The sequence below is a fragment of the Nyctibius grandis genome, chromosome 20 (genome assembly GCF_013368605.1).
Source record: "Nyctibius grandis isolate bNycGra1 chromosome 20, bNycGra1.pri, whole genome shotgun sequence".
NCBI lineage: Eukaryota > Metazoa > Chordata > Aves > Nyctibiiformes > Nyctibiidae > Nyctibius > Nyctibius grandis.
The window spans coordinates 8,454,091-8,474,527 of NC_090677.1; the positions used below are offsets into that span (position 1 = coordinate 8,454,091).

Consider the following 20,437-nt stretch of genomic DNA (forward strand, 5'->3'; position numbering starts at 1 on the left):
GAGATACTCACTAGTCATCACCACTGAGATATGACATGTGTCTTGGGATAGGTAGTTTCTTGATCATGGAAATGTAGTTGTTGGTATAAGGATGAAGTGTTTAATTTAAACTTAGGAGCTGAATCTTGATGCCACTTTGATAATTTTATCTCTTGTTGCCCTGATAAAAATAATGGTCTGCCTGTTGCAGATAAACCCGCTGCTTAACGTGCAAAACCACGTCCGTGCTGTTGGCAGTAGCTGGGCCGTGTGCTTTGACGTGTGAGAGCCGGCGCCAGCCCCCTTTCCCAGTCCGTAACCTTCAGATTTGATATGTCACTAAGAAGGAACGAGAAAACTTTCTCTGAAAACTACCCTTAATGTGTGTTAATAACTAACCCGCCTTTTGTGGATGCCTAACAAAACACGGATTAAAAATTGAAAAACTCTTTTGGTAGTTGTCTTAGAAGTAGCACAAGAGCAGAAGAACCTGCACGCTGGGGCTGGGAACAGTGCAGCTCCTGTTTAATCCCGCAGACTTTAGTGAATTCATCTGGGAGCCAGAGAATTTTAAAGACTTAAAATGGATTCTCTTGGTTTATATCACATTAACCTTTCTTTAAGGAGGAAAAAATAATACTGACTTGAATGCAATGTCATCACATTCAAGGTTGTGACTGATCTGAGTCCATGCATTGAAGAAGTGCACGTTGTGACTCTTACTAAGAGCAAACTCATCCCACCTACTTTCAGTCAACGGGTGTTCTTACTTTTTCCATTAAAATGCGAGCAGAGAGGATGCATCTCCAGTGGTTCAAGCCAAACATTGGCGTGGTAGAACCTAGCAGGGTTAGGACTTCTTGAGTGATGGTAGTGATGAAGATGCTCATTGTGCTGTGAGGAGATCAGGGCCACATATTACAGCCCTGAATGCATTTTTGTTACCAAGTTCCACAATAAGAAAGATAATTATTTTTAAAAAGGTTTTTATTCTTGTCTTCTTAGTAGTGTTCACATTTTTATTCAAACTGTGGATAACTTTATTTCAAGAAGAGTTCCAAAACAATAACAGAAAGCAGTAGCTCAGACAGCTGATATTAAACATCAATATGATAATTAAAAAACATTAACTTTACTGTACTGCTCAGGTAAGCTTTGATCCTGGAGCAGAACAGACCTCAACCACAGAGAAGGGAAGGTGGCCCTGGGGGTGCTGTGGCAGGGTCTGGGATTAAGTGGTTGCCAGTCCTGAAGTGTTGATGGGGAATACGGTCAGCATGAGGTGCAGCCTCTTGTCTGTGAGAGCCTTTTGGCACTGTGAGTAGAGTTAGCTGATGGGTACAAGACTTCATGTATCATTAATGGCAGGCTGGTGTTCACTCTTTTGGTTTAAATTGTGGAGTGAGGATGCATTCAAAATAATCAACAATAAAATTGGCATGTGCAACACCATCAGAACAGCTGGTTTGTGTTGCAGTGTAACTCAGGTGACTGTAAATCCTCCTGCATGTAGCATTTATGGAAAAAGCAGTGTAGAGTACAGGGAGTTTCTGTTCCTCAGGGTCACTGTTCCACACAGCCTTTCATTTGTAACTCAAAATGAAGGATGAGGACAACATTGTGTGTCTTTCATCATGGTGATTGCATAGATTTGGTCACCCTCTACTTGCTTCTGAAGGTGCTGAGGTCTGCCAAGACATCAGCCCATAAGGAACATTTTTCTGTCTCATCAGTAGCTCTCTGAAGAATATTCTGACAATAATGTATTAGTGACCCAGATTCTTGCAATTATTTGTGTTTCAAAGCATCCTTGTGCACGTCCCCTGGTTAGCCTTTGGAGATGGCCAACATTGTAGGAGTTTCTTTCATTAAATGTTCTATGATGAAGTGGAGTTCAGTCAGGGGGTGAGCCTGAAGCTCATGAAATAGCTCAGCAAACTCATACAGCGTAGCATGGATCATGTGAGGAACACAGGGAAATTCAGGGCCTTGTGCTAAAAGGCCATGAAACCCTGCACGTTGAATTGCCTTGACATTTTCTTGTCTGTTTTCCAAGTGCTTACAAAAATGGTCCCAAATGTCACTCAAAGTATTTCTACACTCCTGAAAGTTTATGCACCCAGAACAAACCCACTTTTGGACCTCACCCTCAAGCTCTTGCTTCACGGAGCACATGCTCAGTTTTGCCTGAGTGGCTGTGGATATTTTTGTGCTTTTCCATCCCAGCTCCTAAGTGGGAGGTGGCAGTGGCTTCACCTGCAGCTCCCAGTGCAGCTCCATGCCGGCAGCCTGCCACTGCTCAGAACAGATCTGGTGCCATCTGGGCATCACGTGGAGGTGTTTCTGTTCCATAATTTGTTCTTCACCGAAGACAGATTCAGGTAGTTGTTTATAAATGACAACAGTTAGAGAGTCCCAAGTTGCACAAACATTCAAGCAGCGATGAGCGAGTGCTTCCAGCTCTCTGATATTTACTGTCAGCAGGCTGAAAGCAAACGAAACAAGTGAGAATTTCCTGGAGCAGACACGAAGGTTCTGTGGCTCCGATCTCCATGGGGCTGCTCTGCTCCTCAGCAGGCGATAGCCACGTTCCCAGCAATGCAGCCATGGTGACCCAGAAAACGAACGACTCCACTTGAAAGAAATAATTAAAAGTCAAACAGTACCTGTAAAACAGGGAGTAACTTGTTCAAGCTTGTTATTTGAAAGGTTAAATCCCTACCTTTCCTTTCTTCTCAGCCTACAGATGTCTGCGGTGCCAGGCAGTTGATAACGAGCAGGTCCCTTCAAACAGCCCGGCGCAGGTCACTTCGCTGTGCGCGTCCTTCTGGTCACCGTTTGCCTTTATTACATTTTTAACTTCTGTTTTCATTCAGCAGCGTGCAGGGTCAGACGTATTCAAATACATATTGTGTGCTTGTGAAAGGGATTTCTGTGAAGGTTGCGTGGGCACTGGCTGCAAAGTGGAGTAGATCATTTTCTGTCCGTGCCATAGCACAGTGCTTGTACCCCTGTGTGTACAGGTATGCATCGAATTTACCTCAAAGGAAAAAGTGAGAGGGGATAAATTTTATTGCCTTTCTGATTAAAGAAAGTCCTACCTATTATAAATACAGTTTCCTGTCTGTCCCTGTGTGTAAGGTTGTTAAAAGCAAAGAAACAACAAACTTCCAGCTACGAAGTATCCTAAATTACAATTTATTTAGCAAATGGACTGAAGTGTCCTAATCCATATCTTAAAAGATGTTTTTATTATCATTCATTTGTATGGAAAACCAGAAGGCAGTGTATTTTATCTTCCAATTAAGTTTTTAGCAGATATTTGTGCTGTATTTTGATTTTACTCTGATAAAAATGACCTCTCTCTCTTCCTGGGTTACCATTTTCCACCCTACCTTTAAAACTGGAGATGTAATACATGTTTAAAGAGGACTTAACTGTTTGTCCATTGAGCTTCCACCTTTCGCTTTCCTTAAATTTCTTTCCCTTAAATTGCTCCTGTCTCCTTTTTCTTTGAATTTCAGACCATAAATTTGCATTGTGGACAGATGTTTCTGACATCTGAACCACTCATCCATCAATTTGTAGCCCATAAAAACTGCGTCTAAAACATTCTGCATCTTTGGACTCCAAGCTCCTAATTACTAAAGATTCAGAGAATTTTAGTTTCTTAGAAAAAAAAAAAAAGGAAGAGAGAAATTTTTTTATGCTTTTGTGTGTACTAAATAAAACCAATTACACCTGTGGTAAACTCAAAGTAAGTGCAATGAATGGTAGGAGCAAATACAGAATGATTGTTCATGGGATCCTGCAAGAAGAAAGTCTGCGATTGTTGTTAGGGATTAGAAGTTAAAAAAGATGTTACATGATGCACGGTGGAAAATAAGGTGATGATGAGCGTGGCAGAACACGCTTTGCAGCTGGCCGCCTTGTTTCTGCCTGCATTACAGATGTTTGTCACTGTGAGTCACTTTGGGGCCATAACTATCCTTTTGACATGAAGATGACACAGGAGCCACTTACCTGATGAGGTTTGTGTTCAAAACCAGATAGCTCTGATGATACTGCTGGGCAAAACTGTTGAAGAGCAGCCACTGGATTTCCCCAGCAGAAATAAGGCAAACACTGAACGGGAGATTTCCCTCTGCGGGGTGCAGGTAGAAGTATTTGCCCATGAACTGAACAGTGCTGTTATATATACAGAATTGCTAAAGAAAACTCTTTATTAAAGAAAATCAATTGTCGTTGTTGGTACAAATTGTAAAGAAATTACTTTAAAGACCGCCACAGTTTTTTATAGGATTATACAGTAGATTAATTTACATTGCATTCAGTTGTCATTAATTAAAGAGATGCTTGTCTGACTTTCTAAGTCAATGAAGAAATTTATGGTTGAAATCAATAGGCCAAGTACAATGTGCTAAAGATGTGTTTATTTTTTATAAACATAACTGTGCATATACGCAATCAATATTTAATCATCCCATAGGATTAATTTCTCAAGAAATCTATATATTCAAGTCTTTTACAGAATATTGTGTTTCTCAACATCAGGCAACGAATAAATACCCTTTCATTGACAACACAAAGGAGATGGTTTCAGCCTGCTGCAGTAAAATGCTGCCGCACTTTTATAGTCCTGTTTCCCTGCTGTCAGGGAAATACATTTTGCTTTTCTGTTAGCTGTAGGGAACAAAGATTTCTAAATATTCAGAGGTGACCAAGAAAAGAAAGGAGTCCGTGTGAAGCCTTCTGTGCTCTTGGTTGACTGAACATAGGTATGCTCTGCTAAATTAATTACAGGTTAGGCACGTGATAATGCCAATAAATGCTCCAGGAACTAATGTGGGTTTTCCTCAGTGCTTTACAAGTACTCACAAACCATTGGAAAACTGTTCTTTCAGCTTGGTCAAAGTAAATTTCCCCAAATGTGTTTCATCCTTATCTTTGTAAGGCAAATGGCTTTGATTATAAGAATTTTTCTCCTTCAAAAATTATTTTTCAAGCAAATCCTAATCCTTACTAATTTTAAAGCTCTGGACACATGAAATGACACGCAGGCAGATGTTTTACTGTTGTGTTTGCTTGTGTATTCTCTCCTTGAAGCACCGCTGTTGACTTTTTAATATAAAAAGGCACAGCCTAAATATTAGGGAGAGGCTGTACGGGTGATTTCGAGGAAGTGGGTGATGTGGATTTGGCTCCTTCCATTCAAGGGAGCCGGAGCAGATGCCCAGATCTCTGGTGCTTTAATGCCAAACAGTGAGTGACCAAGAGCGTTGGGTGCCTCCTACACAGGGTCTGGCTTTGCAGAGCCTCCCAAGCTTTGTGCTAGGAGTTTGAACCGCCCTAAGGCATTGTAGGAATCTAAATCCTATTTTGAGGGTGTCTTGGGCATTTCAGTGTTGGTGTTAGGTGCCTCAGCATCATGCAGACCTTGAAAAATGTTGTGCTAGGAAACCCTTGTTCCTCCAGCTGGTTGCATGGCTCTCTGACCCCATGGAGAACTGGCCTTCATTCTTTTTCTGTGTCCCATCAGCAAGCAAACGAGCTCAGCTGCTACACTTCTTTTCAGCAGTTCCAATATTTGTCAGCCAAGGGTGCCACAGGGATGCCCCAGGCTCCAGGACTGATGCCTTCGTGAAGCCACTTCCCTTCCAGCACGACTGTTGGGCTTGTTTTCCTGATGGAAAGCGAAGGTTGAAAGCTGAATGTGGCAAGAGGTGTGCAGATACTGATTTTCTTTATTTGTTCAACAGCTGAACTGAAAAATCAGGCAAGGGGACGTTTTGTGTCAAACCTAGTGACAATTTTGAGATGTTGGGCATTTTTTTCTCTGGTTTCCATGGTAAAAATAAGAATTAGAACAGAGCTGGTGTTGATTGCAAGGCAAAAAGATACATGTTGCTTCCTGTGGAGAAATACCAATATCCAGTAGTAGGTTAGGATGCACAATACTGAAATGAAAAATCAAATTGTTTTGCTTTCAGAATGAATAAAATAATGGAGCTTCTTTGTTGCTTTTGTTTGGGTGGTTGTAGAAAAGGGTGATAATCCAAAGTAACAACTGAATTTCATACAAATTCATTACTAGTTTTGGCAATTGTAAACTTTTGAGAAACTGTGCCAGGAACTGCACTAGGTGCCTTGTTGTAGTCACTGTCTATAAAGACATGGTGAGTTCAGCTCCTACCACAGTTTGGTATGGTCAGAAATATTGGGTAGAATGGAAGTTCTGAGGATTTTTTTTCCCCAGTTTGGGAGCAGGGATGTGTGAATGAAAAAGTTTCTCTTTGAGAAAAACATTCTCATTTACCTTGGCCATTTTTGCATTTCTAGATATACTCGAAGGACATTTTAAAATAGCCGTGTTGAGTTTAGAAAATTTAAAAGTTGTCTTTAAGAAATACAAACCCAAAAATAGTTGCACATTTAAAATATAATCTTATGTTGTTTGACTGCCTGGGTAACTTGGCAAATTTACAGACATTCACAAGACTTGTTTCCAGTTTCTCCCCTTGGAGCAGCAGCTTTTGTCTGAAAGCACCTTCCAGTTGGACCACGCTAGGTGTGGTGAGCATCCCTTCACGGGCCCCTCGAGAAGGTCCTTATGGGCAAATTGCCCATGAACTGCTGTAGAAATACAGCCTAAATCTTATCGTAACTATCCTTAATATTTTCTCTGCAGCATAGTCACTACTTTGCTCTCAAGGACAATGGTCTACTCAAGACAAGGCTTATCTGTTACCGGGAGGGCTCCCTGACAGCCTGGGAAGGTGCACGGTGCCTTATGCATTATTTAACGTATATGAAAGGTCCTGGTGCCCCTTCTATTTGTTTCTGCAATGTTTTGAATAATCTGTGAGCATTTAATGTGGGTCAGAACTCACTGGCTGTTGTACCCGGCGTGCACGGGAAGCAGAGCGTTGTCCTTGCGCCTTCACGCACAATTCCACACGTTCCATTGACCGTACCCAGCGTTTGTCACTTGTCTCCTGAGCTCTTGGGTTTCAGCAGTGCCTGGAAGGTTGCTATGAGATGGGAGAGGTGCATGGGGCATAAAACCAGGGCTGCTGATGGGGAGAGCAGAGGACGGGAGGAACAGTTGCCCTCATGTGCGTTGATGTTTGCTTCATGAGCAGTGGGATGGCAACACAACACACTGCACTACGTGGGTGAAGCAGGTATCTGTTGTTCTTTTTATGGGTATCTGCAGAAGAGACAAGGAGAAAAGACTGGATTTCTGTTAAACAACCTGTACCTTGGTTTTCACTGTTTGTTTTGTTGGTCTCAGTACATAGGTACAAAGAGCTGTGAAAGAGTTGGCATCTAATAGAATCTGTCAAGTTGGAATTTTTCATGAGCTCCACTGGGATGAGCTTTTAATGATACAATATAAATACATATATTTTCAGTATCTTTATTACATAATAACTCTTTGTAGTGTAGTAGCCTTGGGAAACCATTAACAGAGAAATGCTCCCCAGTCTAAACTGTGTACAAAGCTGTGGTGGACATTTCATTAATATCATGTCTTCTCAAGTGGGTCATTTTAATGCTTGCAACAGGGAAAAGGTGATGCGATTCGGGATTTCTTCTCAGAAGGGGTCCTTAGACATTGGAAGGGGCTGCCCAGGGAGGTGGTGGAGTCCCCATCTCTGGAGGGGTTTAAGAAAAGCCTGGACATGGCACTTAGTGCCCTGGTCTAGTTGCCATGGTGGTGTCAGGGCAATGGTTGGACTCGATGATCCCAGAGGGCTCTTCCAACCTCATTGATTCTGTGATTCTGTGTGAGTTATTCCCTCATCCCAGCTTTCTTAAGAATTCCTCTTGCCTTTTTGCTTCGCAGTCCAAGTTTTATTTAATGGGCATAGAGCTGTACTTTTGTAACATACTTCAGTGATAAAAGTATTGACATCTCTGTCCCACTGCTATGAATTTAAAGCTTGGAGTCTGTTAATATTGCTGCAAATGTAGTTTGTTTGGATGAAATGTGGTAGATTTAGTCCTAGATTTCAGTGATTTCTGTGTACATTTTTATTGCATCAGCAAATTAAAGTTTTGGAATAAAAGGTTTTCTGTCCTTAATAAACTCTGTATTGGTGAGCGTGTGATAGGTAAGAACTTCAGCATACTGACAGGCGTAGTGAGCTTAGTGGAACATCTCATTTTAGCATCACTGCACCTGTACAGTTGTCTTGGGATGTGTGGTAAATACGTAATGATTTTTCCTTTGTTTTCTGCAGATAGTGCCTGCAATAAGGCAGAGTATCTGCAAGTAATATTGCAATATCAAGTCACTCAGCTGCCCAAAATATATATGATTTCTGCTTGTATATAAACTAGTTAAAGTAATATTAGAGGCAATGTGGCGTTCTCTCCTTGAGACGCCTTCTTAATTAGATTTTTTTTTCTTTTCATTTCTTGGTAAGGCATATAAATAAAAAAACTATGGATTTCGATGCTGAAAGCACTGTGCAGTTTATAACGCACAAAAATCTATACTTAGCCTTTTTTTTTAATAAAACAACCTCTTGTTTGCTCATATTGACTTTCATTGTTCTCTGAAATCCATCCATCTTTGAGACTACAAGGGTTGCTGATAATTATGCACTAAGGCCATTAATGGCTAGCCTATTTCTTTCTCACTCATCAACAAAAGTGGTAAGTGCTTGGAAATCAAACTGCATTTCAGTTCTTCAGTATTATTAGCCTCAAACGATGCCCCAAATGACAGCTGGGAAACCTCATTGCCTCTAACGAGGAGGCAGCACCCAGCTCATGGCGATGCAGCTGTCCCAGTCTGGTGGGCACGGTGGCAGAAGACACGCCTGCCACTGCAGTTGGACAATGTTATTTTAAAACCACAAAGGGAATGGGGCTACTAGACATGAGGAGCCAATTTGCCTGGTCAGCTTTGAAGGGGCAGCATTTGAGAGCTAGTAAATTCAGCCTCAGCACGCTGATGAAATGAACTGAACTGAACAGCATTTTTTTTTTTAAGGAAGAAAAAGGTTGTTTAACATTTTAACAAGTGGGTTTGAAACATAGGGGCAGGTTTGCAAAGAAGCACAGCGCCTGCAGCCCTTGGGCTGCCCGAGCTCTGGTGCAGGACCTGGGCAGGCAAAGGTGGCCTCTCGATAAAGTGGGTTTGCAATCTGTGATCTCATCTGTTTGTTACAGCCATGCTCAGCAGTGGGGTATTTCAGGGCCATTCGTGTTCTTGCTGTATCTCTCATCCTCCTGGGTTGTTTGAAGGTTGAAGGAGGCACCCGGGGTAGCACAGGTCTGCGTGCACTCCCGGTCATTTCTAAGGTGAAGACAACATCTGTCCCAAAAGCTCTGACATTTGCATCCTTCTTTTGATTTTAGGCTGGACAACAGCGTTGGTGGGAACAGGAAATTTCCGTGAACGGACATATTCAAAAGGGAGAATTAATTACCTACAACCTAACTGAGCTGATCAAGCCAGAGGCGTATGAAGTCCGTCTAACGCCCATCACCAGATTTGGGGAGGGGGACTCAACGATTCGGGTCATCAAGTATAGTGGTAAGAAGACCTTCATGTCAAGGAAACGTGTTGTGGTGCATTCTGCTGTACAGGCTATGACTGCGCTGGGTTGCACTGTGTGAACTGATTGCCAGTCCTGCAAATCATACTGCAAGGGACGAGTGTGGGCTTCCAGGACAGAGGGTTCTGGGTGAAACTGGGTGGAAATGATAGTGTCCACCTCTGGAAGGTTTCACAATTCAAAAAAAAAACAAACCCCACCCTCTGAACAGCCAAAATGCAAAATCATGTCGAAGTGTCTGTGAAATAAAGGAAAAAAATAGAACTAATTAATATTAGCTTCATGAAATAGCTGATTTCAAGAGTTTGTTCTTACTTTGAACGCTTTAAAGGGCAATGAGTTTTGAAGAAACATCTGCAGAACAAGTAGTATTCTGAAGGTGTCAAATCGGTGTTTTGATATCAAAATATTTTTTTTCTCCCAGAATGAGCACTTTTTGAGAAGTTTTTATTTGAATGTGAATGATTTAAAAAAAAAAAGTGTCCTATGCAAGTGGAAAAGGGCGATGGGAACCTGTTGTGCTGAGCAGCAAGTTTTTATAGTTGAAAAAGGGAAGTGTGTGCCAGGGGGAGATATTTCTGAACATGGAATCACAAAAGTACGAGTTTGTCATTTGAGGATGAACTTTTTTAGCAGGGCCTGTAGCGACACGACAAGGGGTGATGCTTTTAAATTAAAAGAGGGAAGATTCAGACTAGATATAAGGAAGAAATTTTTTGCGATGAGGGTGGTGAACCACTGGAACAAGTTGCCCATAGAGGTGGTAGATGCCCCATCCCTGGAAACATTCAAGGCCAGATTGAATGGGGCTCTGAGCAACCTGATCTTGTGCAAGATGTCCCTGCTCATTGCAGGGGGGTTGGACTAGATGACCTCTAAAGGACCCTTCCAACCCCAACTATTCTATGCTTCTGTCATGAGGAACCTTGCTAATCCTGAAGGACAAAAGCCCAAGGAAGGAAATCACATGCAGTAGAAGCAAAAGGTCAAGATCAAGATACAGATCAAGAATTACTTTCACAAGTTATTATCAAATGATTTTAAATGGTGAACAAACCTGAAAAAAATTTAAATGTCTTGTGCATCATATGTGCAATTCTTCATGATCAATGATTAGTTCAGCCCTACTCACTCTCATCATAAATTATTTTTATCACTGTATTAATATAAAGGGAAAAAAATACATTAAGCAATCTTAAACATCAATTCTAAAGAATGTAGTTGCACATTTCACTAAATGCCAGATCTGCTAACGATTGTGATGGTTGAGTCTTAGGTTTCACCTCTTTCAGTAAAGTGTTTGCTAAGTACATTTCCCAAAGCTTGTGAGGACAAAATCTCTATTAAAAGAAGGACTTATTTACTACATTTATTAACATAAACATGAGAAGATGGTCATTCTGCTGCAGTTCCTGTTGGACCTTGGCTCCTCATTGGGCCTCTTTACCCAAACAAACACCTATTTTCTGACACCAGCAGTAGGAGTCTGGTCTCTTTGGGGGTCACTGCATGCCCAATGGAAAGACCCAGGGTCTTCCTGAAGTTGATCAGGAGCAGAAACTTCACTCAGACGTTTGGGATTTCTCTGTAGCGATGCCTGTCTCTCCATGCTGGCTGTGATAGGGACACTTGTGGATCACAGCCAGCTCATGCCAGGCAGCCACTGCCCATTTCTGTGGACCTTCAAATTTCTCCAGTGACTTAAATACTGAACAGTGCTCATATAAGGAGTAAAAAAACCCAGCATTTAGGTTACTCAGTCACTACTGGTCCCTTTTGGTGGTGGTTGTACTCTGGCGAGTCTCAGGAGGTTAATTGAGGTCTCAGCTACAGCTCACAACTATGCTGAGTTTGAGGTTTCAATGGAACATTATGTGATTTTCGTTTCTAGCCCCTGGCTGGCAGGAAGAACATTCCCATGTAGAATAAAAGGCGTATTTTGTCTGCTGCAAATTTTTCTGCTAGAATCTGCCATTAGCACAGATGTGGATATCATCCCATTTCACGCTGATGAGGTGCCAGTGCAAAACCCAGCCGCCCAGGAGAGAGGAAGCCGTTGCCTTGTGCCCCAGATGGAGAGCTGCTTTTGGAGCAATGCTCAGCGCTGTCACTGTGGTGCTGACAAATGCACAGCTTCAGAAATCATGAGCCAGATGCTAATCAATAAGATAAACCTAAAGCGACTTCCCTTTGAAGAGGGATCCCAGAACCGCCGAGGCTTTGTGTGCTTAAAATATGCATTTTTATCTCAGCATTCATCCCACGACTACGGTGTCAGCAAACTATTACCAGGCTAATTTTAAGGATGTTATAGCTTCAACTGTAAAATAATGATATCACAGACATTATTATAGTGCAAATCCGATACTTATAATCTGAAATGCTGGAATCTTAGAAAAGCAGTTAATGGGCTAGCGGGATGCATAGCAGCAGGCCTGCATCGATGTAAGAAATAATTATAAACATTACACAGAAAATAAAAGACATCATGCGAATGTTTCTTAAAAGGAGAACTAAGATTTTTTTTACGTTTTTCTCCCATTACATTTTTTTTTTACTTGTGAGATCTCAGGCAGGGGGGAAAACATTCACATTTTCATATTTTCAGTGGAGCTTTGTGTGTGTTTGAGCGTGTGTCTCTGTGTGTTCTGTTTTGATCAGTACCCCAGAAGCACACGGGTCTCTAGCAGCGTCAGCCCTTCTTTCTCATCCCACCACTCTAGGAATACTCTTTTTGGAGGGCCACGACCTAGGATCCATGTCCATTTAGATCTTGAATATCTCCAAGGATGGAGACATCACAACCTCTCTGGGTAAACTGCTTGGTGCTCGATCGCCCTTAGAGTAAAAAAGCTTCTTTCTTAGGTTTAAAATGCACCAATGTATTTGTATTGCCAGGGAGGATTCCCATTGCAAACAGTTTTTCCCTTTTTTTTTAAACTTTAAGCAGGCTATAAGGATTTCACCTCATTTTATAGAAATGCAGCCAGTGTGAAAAGCAGATTGGACGCATAGTTAGAGTTGCTAAAAATGGTAGCAGCGTCTTTTGCCTTTAAGAAATACATTAACTTTTACAGTTGAGTTCCATTTTTGTGCAAATAGAGGACAGATAGGCCATGCACTGCCTAGGTTTTACTTTGACAGCTGAAGCTTCTCTTTTGTAGTAGGACAACCTTGGGTAGGTACTGCACAGAACTGATTTCTCTAGAATAGTTACACAGTGTGTAAGGATCAACATGACATTTCTAGTGTAGTGGCTGCATTTGCTGCCTTACTAGAGAGAAGCTTTCTCCAGATTTCTTCCAGGGGATGAATCACCCTCTGGCCATGCACTTGTCTCTCCAGTGACTTTAGAGACACTCCAGTGACACTCTTAGATGAGGTGTCTAACTTTTAGATCACTAAAGTTAAGCCCCTTTAATCTTCCGTGTGAGGGTTATTGGGTTACACTCCTTTGTACGTGATGCAGAGCACATCACCTTTTAAATTAAAACCCACAACTGGAGATTAACGTGGAAGTTGCTAATGTATAAAATCAACAGCTTCTAATGTGCTAGCTTGCTGGTAGCCATCTGAGTGTCCAAAATAAGGAGACTTTAAGCAGGAAAACCTCAGTAATGAGCTCTTTACAGTATATCCTGCTATCCCAAGTGGGAGCTGTAAATACTAAATAAAAACTCCTCAGTCTCCAATGCCATAAATCAAAAACTTACCCATGGTGCAAACATTTCATAGGGAAATCCCTTGCCTGCCATGAATTATTGTCTCCTCTGCACGCTGAAAGGACGGGAGGAAAGAGCGATCATCGCAGTAGGAGTGACGTTGATAATTACAGCCAAACATCACTTGACAAGTTCTTTGGTAGATGCGTATGTCACTCTGCTAGTGAACACAGTCAGCTGAGTAAACACAAACAGGGTAATTTGAGTAGCACTAATGAGTGTTTTGTAGGCTAATACGAAACAGAGATGTCTCATAGTAACAACGGATATGTCTCGTAGTAACAGTTTAAATATTATCTCCATCACTTTGCATAAATCTGTGTCAGCCTATTTGACACGAAGCGGCTGTAAAGTCCTACAGCTACTCTAATTAAAACTTCAGCACTCGTTGGTTTAGATATGCACTTATATTTAAATATTTTTGAAGTTAACCAGTGATTAAAGAAGAAACTTTAGCTCCCTTCTATGAAAAAAGCCAACAAACCAACATGGCTACTATTGGTACGTAGAATCAGCAGCAGATGGACAATGGTGGCCAGTTGCTTTGTAGTCCAGCTTGCGTGTTTTCATATGAGGTTTAGACACTCCTCAGATCCTGTGTGGAAGAAGAGTATATAATTGGGTTATTATTTAGTGTTGTTGTTATTATTATTATATTTCTAGCCCCAGAAAAATAAAATTGGCACCAAGTAGGACATAAATTATAGGATTTATGAGTTTGCAGAGACATATATTTCCAGTATTATCCAGTGTTATATGTAGTTAGGATAATTGCTGTTACAGGAGGAAGAAAGCCTTGTCCTTGTAGAGCAGCAATATTTACAGTGAAGATTGCTTTTCCTCTGCAAACCAAGTGCTTAGAGGTCTGGACTCTTGATCTCGATTAAAGCTTTTAGGTGCTGGTTGTAATTACCACAAGTAACCAGTTTGCAGAGTAAACCTGCTTACCTCCACCTTTATGTTTTTCACAGTTAAAGTTTGGTTTGCAGCTATTTTTTTTTAAAGGAGGGACATAATGTTGCCATCTCTGAAGGCCACCTCACTTGTAAGCTGAACAAGTGTCTGTGTCAGGAAGGATCTGTGGGAAATTTAACTGGCTTTGTACAAATGCAGTTGCACCTAATAGAAGGGCAAGCATTAACAAAAGCCATTCAGCCCACATTTTTCTGCTGTGACCCACACAAATGCAGATCACCAAAAAGTAAAACTGTCCAACAAACTGAAATTCCAGCAGGTTTTATTCTCTGCTTGCTGGAGGAAAGGCAGGAAGATTAAGGGATCATCCATCTTGTCTCTAACCAAGCTCAAACATTTCATGACACTTTGTTCTCCTCCCGAGATTCTCTGCCAGCAAAACCTTCCTTCAGCACGAGCCAGGGGTCAGCTGAGCAGAGCAGCCATAACCCTCTGAGATGCACAGATTTTCCAGACATTTCAAAGCCAGCCGCGGGAATTCACTCCCTCAGTCATCCATTAATTCCCCTTTAAGGCTAATTTAACTTTCTACCTGTGTGTTGTGCACGGTGCAACCTGTAGTACTTAGTAGAGTGAGATTTCTGGGGTTTTTTTTGGTTGTGGCGAGTTTTTTCCCTAGTTTATGACGTTATATAAGTCCAGCCTAACTGCTTTAATTTGTTTTTCTGCTTTTGCCAATCAGTGTGAACTGAAGCTAGTTTGGCAAGAAGCCTTTTTTTTGCTCTGCTGTGAACAATCTGAAGAGCGTGACTCAAGGTTACACGCTGATGATAGTTTCTATAAAAGCCCGTATGTTTAGTTACAAATCAAGCATCAGTAAATGTAGTTTCCAGCAATTTCAGCTAATTCCAAGTTCAATCACTCAAGGATTTCACAAAATGAATGTTCCTTGGAGAATGAAAGGTAATTTGTTGGTAAAAGCTATGAGGTTATCTAATAGAATGTAATGACTAAGTTTCTTAAGATTGCACTGGGGCAAATCACCGTTCATTTCTTTCAGAGAAGGCAGGATAAAATGGCAGAGTTGCTAGTTCAGACCTGTTTTGAAGAGTTCAGATTGAATCTAGAACTATGCAGAATCCGTGGCTGGGGTCACGAACCAAGAGTTCACGTCTGTAAACGTAGCATGGGAAGGGCAGCAAGAAAACATACAGCAACGCTCATACTGATGTCTGGCTTTACCAGATGTACCCGTTATTTGGAGATAAAATTTTATTTCAAATTTTCTGTTGATAGCATGCAATTCCAAGGAACATTCGTTTTGTGAAATCCTTGAGTGATTGAACTTGGAATTAGCGGATGACTTAGGAAATGGTCCTTCTGTTTCTCACATGAGTACGGGCTTATAGCACAAGGGCCGTTTCCTAAGTCATCCATCCTCAAATTTACCCTCCTGCAAACAGGTAGCACAGAAGTGCAGACTGATTTCCCATTCAAACCCAGTTTCCACGTTTTAGCATTGTACAGGTTACTGTGGACCTAAACCTGTGCAGCCATTCCTGTGGTTAAGATATCTGTAGGCACTACTGATGTTTGACTTTCATTGTTTCAGCCTATTAAGGTGTTAAGTAGATGAACTGCAGTATTAAAGAATTAGGGATGTAGAGGGTTTTGTAATTTTGCTTATGCTTTCTCCTATTTAAAAGGAAAGTTGGTATTTCTAACAAGAATGCAAGTGCTGTCTGTTTCTTAAGACTCGTGTACACAGACATCTTAAATTGAACAATAGCACTATTCATTGAGTAGAAGGGTAATTCATTAAGTACTCTTGAACAAGGCAAAAATGAAATTTTAAGTGATGAGCAAGGTCTGGTGCAGAACCTCTGCTTTTGATGAATTCCTCCCTTCTGTATTTTCTGTTGGATTCCTGTACAAAGGCATTACCCGGGAGTTCTGCTGTGCCACTGTCCCCATCCTTACAACATATGTGCCAATAACCTAGGTTTGATGCTTAATTACAGCATCTTGGTCCCCAGGCTGCAGGTACTAGTGATGTAGCGTACGCACTGTGGATGGGAAAGGCTGCAGTTTCTCAATGAAACCATTGCTTTTGGGTTGTCAGGGAGCCACAAAATTTGTTCAAAAAAGAAGTTACCAATTGGTGTAGGAGCCATGGTCAAGGTCTTGAGGGGGAGGGAACAATGGGAAATTTAGGATAATCTGAATATTGATGAATTAGAATTTCTTCTTTGTGCTAATTTTATTTTTGCTCTGTCTTCCAGCTCCAGTAAATCCACATCTACGTAAGTATTTCTTTATCTTTTTAGCTTATATGTGTATGAAGAACTGTCCTTGCATCTATTGTCCCTCACAGTTAAAAAGTAAATGATAAATATATTACTTTCAGTTGCAGCCCATGGATTGCAGGGACCACCTCAGTTTTGTGCGTGAGCTGGGCTGGCGGCTGAAGGGGTCATTGCTCTTGTTCTGCCAAGGTGCTAAAGCAAGAGTAGGTGGAGGAAGGAAAAATTATAGCTCCAGCTCATCTTTCTTCCTCACTGCCCCAAACAGTTCGTCTAAAGGAAAATACTAATGTTCTAAAACTAACTTCCATTTGTGGGCGTTGCAGCTGAGTATGTGTGGGTGATGCCATGGTTTAGTCATGGGAGTAGCTAAATACCTCAAAGTTCAAGTACTGTGTAGGAACTGTGTCTGCACCTCAACAAGTATGGTAAAAATCTTGAAGGAAAAGTCAGTTTTTGAAATTTTCTGAATTCATTTAACCTTGCATAAGAACTGCATTTGCAGTCCTTGAGTTATTTTGATACTTCCAAGGGTAGTCAGAAGCTCATCTGCAGCTTTAAAACAAAAAGAATGTTTTTTTTCATGCAATGCATGGAGGAATCATGGACCTTATTTGCACAGAGAAACGTGGAGACCAAAAGTGTAACTCGAGTGTGAAAGCGTTTAGACAAATTCACAGGAGATGATTGAAAATGCAAACTCTGAGTATGTGTTTGCTAACGTGCTGGTGCTCGGGCACAGGGATGTTGCAGGGTAGAAAGTTTCTTCTTACACTTTCCTGCAGGCACCAAATCCCCACAAATGTCGCAGCCAGGAGTCTGGGCTGGAGCTTTAGTATGTCCCAGTAAAACCACCCATTCCTACCAATCCCCACATCTATCTCCTTCATGATTTTCTTCTTTACTTTTGCTTTTAATAACATATCTGAAAAATATTCCTGTGTAGGGAATGGGATTCAGTCTGCCTTTATTGCTGCTGTAGGGCAGCTGTAATCAGGCAGAAAAGCAGCACCAGGCTGTGTGAGCAGCTTCTCTCGTCATCTCTCTCACGTGATGGCTAAGCCTTTCTGTAAATTTTAAACTTATTTGTGGAAGATCTTGTGCAATGCATTAATAATTAATCAGGGCTTAGTTCAAAGCTCATGGGAGCTGAAGGAACCACTCCCATTGACTTAAAAGAGCAGTAGATGAGACCTTTGCTAATTAATACAGTAAATATATACTCTATGATGTTAAGAAAAAAATGCATTGCAATCCCAAGTGCTTCACACTGTAGTCCTCTGTGATTTTAAGAGCTGAAACTGTCTTGTTTTCAAAATGTCTCTATAGCTCTAGTAGGCACGTGGTAGAGTGTAGGTGGCATCTGATGGCCCTTGCGATAGGGAGTGTGTTAGCTCAAGGCAGGGGGGGCACCTCTGGCAACCTGTCCACCTTTTCCTTATCTGCTTTCCAGGTCTGCCTCTCTGCACTGGTGGTGATGGGTTTGTCCACCAGCACTGTAGGGTACCCAGTGTAGCTTCTTTCAGATCACCAAAGAGATGGTAAAATTCTGGTTTGCTTTTTTTCCCTGGAGGCTTTTTGAGTGAAATCCTTTGAAGGGGAAGCAATCTTGGTCTGCAAATGGGTTCTAACCTGGAGAAGAGAAATTCTGCCTCCCGTAAAAAAATCAATCTCATCATTATCCATGTTTAGTACAAAAGTTCTGTTTTTTTCTAAACCTGTTGGGCTGAATTCTGATTTTCTTTACACCATTGTGAATGAAGAGTAAGAGCTGTGTTTGACTGGGACAAGATACCTGTACTGGGAACTGAAGTCACGTTCTTCCTGCTTCAATTCTGGAATAATGACATTGCATGAATCCTTCCTTTTTATGAAATTTCCTCTATACATAAGCAAGTAGAATCAAATTACTTGAATCAATCAACATTGAGATGCAGCCTCAGATCTACTTTTCATTTTGTAATATAGACTATAAGCCATTTTAATGTAAACCAGAAGGATTTCATATTAACTAGTGCAACTAGATGTTACACCTGAATAATGGAAGGGATTAGATGTTAGAAAGTCATATTCAACTTGAATTTTATGGAAATAGTTGACAAAAATTCATACTACAATGAAGAGCATTTCACCTGGAGAACAGTTTCAGATTTTGCCCTAATTGGCAATGAAATTATTAATAACCTGAGTCCACTTCCAGAGCTGGCATATGTCTTTGACAAAAATTGACCACTATCTTTAATGATAATTAGCACCATTGTTAGTGCTTTCAGCAAACTGTAGTGGTCTGAGCGGTGTCATGAGCTGGAGCACCCATGGGTGCTTGGGGAAGGGCTGGCTGCTCCTCCTGCACTCAGTGTGCCTCGTTAATGAACAGGTCAAGACCATCCAGATCCATTTAAATGCTCCTACTTCTTGCATGAGAAAAGTACTGAGCTAATCCTGGGGAACTATTTCCCATTTTTATTCTTCTGTCATTTTTTAAGAAGTGTTTAGTGCCAAGAATATTTAGCACTAACCTTTTCCGATGTATTCCAGATGGTGGAGTCCCACATGAAACCAGTGTTTTCCTGTTAAATAAATGGGAAACTTTTACTTACCTTTTTTTCATCTGGCTTGAATATTTTTTTCTGTTACCTTGAAGAAAAATATTTTGTTCTGCTGATGAGGAATTTCTTAATGAAGCTCTGAGAGCATGGTGTGATGTGCAAATGCAACTTCTAAGGTACTGGAGGGGCAGTGTTAGAAACTGCTGAGTGGCTGAAAATGCTTTGTGCTAATTCACTTAGCTGCAGGACTGGATCTGGTAGTCAGAACTTCTCTCCTTTAGTTACTGTTTTACCCTTTAATTTCATCACGCTGTGTAGAGGCAGCACCATTTGTGCTATGGGAAGGGCTTGCATTAAGTGGAGGTGGAAGCCAAATGCACAAAATATAGTGTAAGCCAAGCCAATTTGGAGCTCAAGTTGTGTAAAAGGTATTCTTGGAGATGAGGGGCATAGCTGGCATTGGTTCAGAGTGCATCATTCGAGTCCTTGTGTCTTTCAAAAACTTTGTCAGGGTCTATACGTTCTCTTTGTGGTCTTCAGGATAAAAATGGATGTGTCGGTCTGCGTCTATTCACATGCTTCTCTCGAAGGATTTTGGGTGTAATCTGCCCATGTCTATTCCTTGTGGCCTCGCTCTTTGATTTGCTTGTCTCTCAGGGAGAACCACAATCAGGCCTCTACTTATATTTCTTCTCTGCAGTGCTCATGATGGTGCTCCTCCATTGAATGATTTTCTGTATTGCCACTTCATCCTCCAAAATTCAGGATTCAGAATACCTTGCTTCCAGAACCGAACCAAGGTGCAATGTCCTGAAACTGGCTCCCCATCATGCTGATGGTTATCAGTCATGTTTTCCAGTTAAGGAACTGTGCTGTAGGAAATTAATTCTCCTGGAGGATCTAACAAAGTTGATGGATTTACTGAGACATCAAGTCAATCTACTTGAGGTGCTAACAGCCAAGGAGGTTTCTATGGACTGCATGTTTGTGATAATGTGGTTTCACAGAATGGTGCTTTATGCTGACTGTTGTGGAGGGGATACAGTTTGTGTTGCTCTTTGGTGGAAAGAAGCAGAATGAGGAAGACTTGGGCAGCACTCCTAATGCACCTTGTGGTTGGGAATGAGTTTTTCAAGCCTGCTTTTTCAGTCTGCAGTATTACTTAATTTTAAATAACCTTCAGAGCAGCATCCCTGCTTAGCAGAACATATCCAAGCTAAGCTCCAGGTCCCTCTGTCTTCACTGATTTACAGTGAAACTCCAGTGGCTTAAGTGGATTTATAGTTCACTGAAACCCCAAACCTGCAAACATTTATATACCTTCTCAATTTAACACAGATGAATAATCCCATGACGCCTGGTGTTAGAGTTCCTCACAACAATGAATACAAATTGCA

At 41.3% G+C, this 20,437-nt stretch overlaps 1 protein-coding gene across 2 annotated transcripts in view; it reads left to right on the forward strand.

Moving 5' to 3' along the window:
- Positions 1 to 20,437, forward strand: part of MDGA2 (MAM domain containing glycosylphosphatidylinositol anchor 2) — a 320,069-nt gene that overhangs the window by 281,546 nt on the left and 18,086 nt on the right. For both annotated transcript variants that reach the window (XM_068416528.1, XM_068416529.1), the window contains 2 exons: positions 9,352 to 9,529; positions 16,471 to 16,491. In XM_068416528.1, coding sequence (XP_068272629.1) covers positions 9,352 to 9,529; positions 16,471 to 16,491 — 199 coding nt within the window. The remainder of the gene's footprint in view (positions 1 to 9,351; positions 9,530 to 16,470; positions 16,492 to 20,437) is intronic.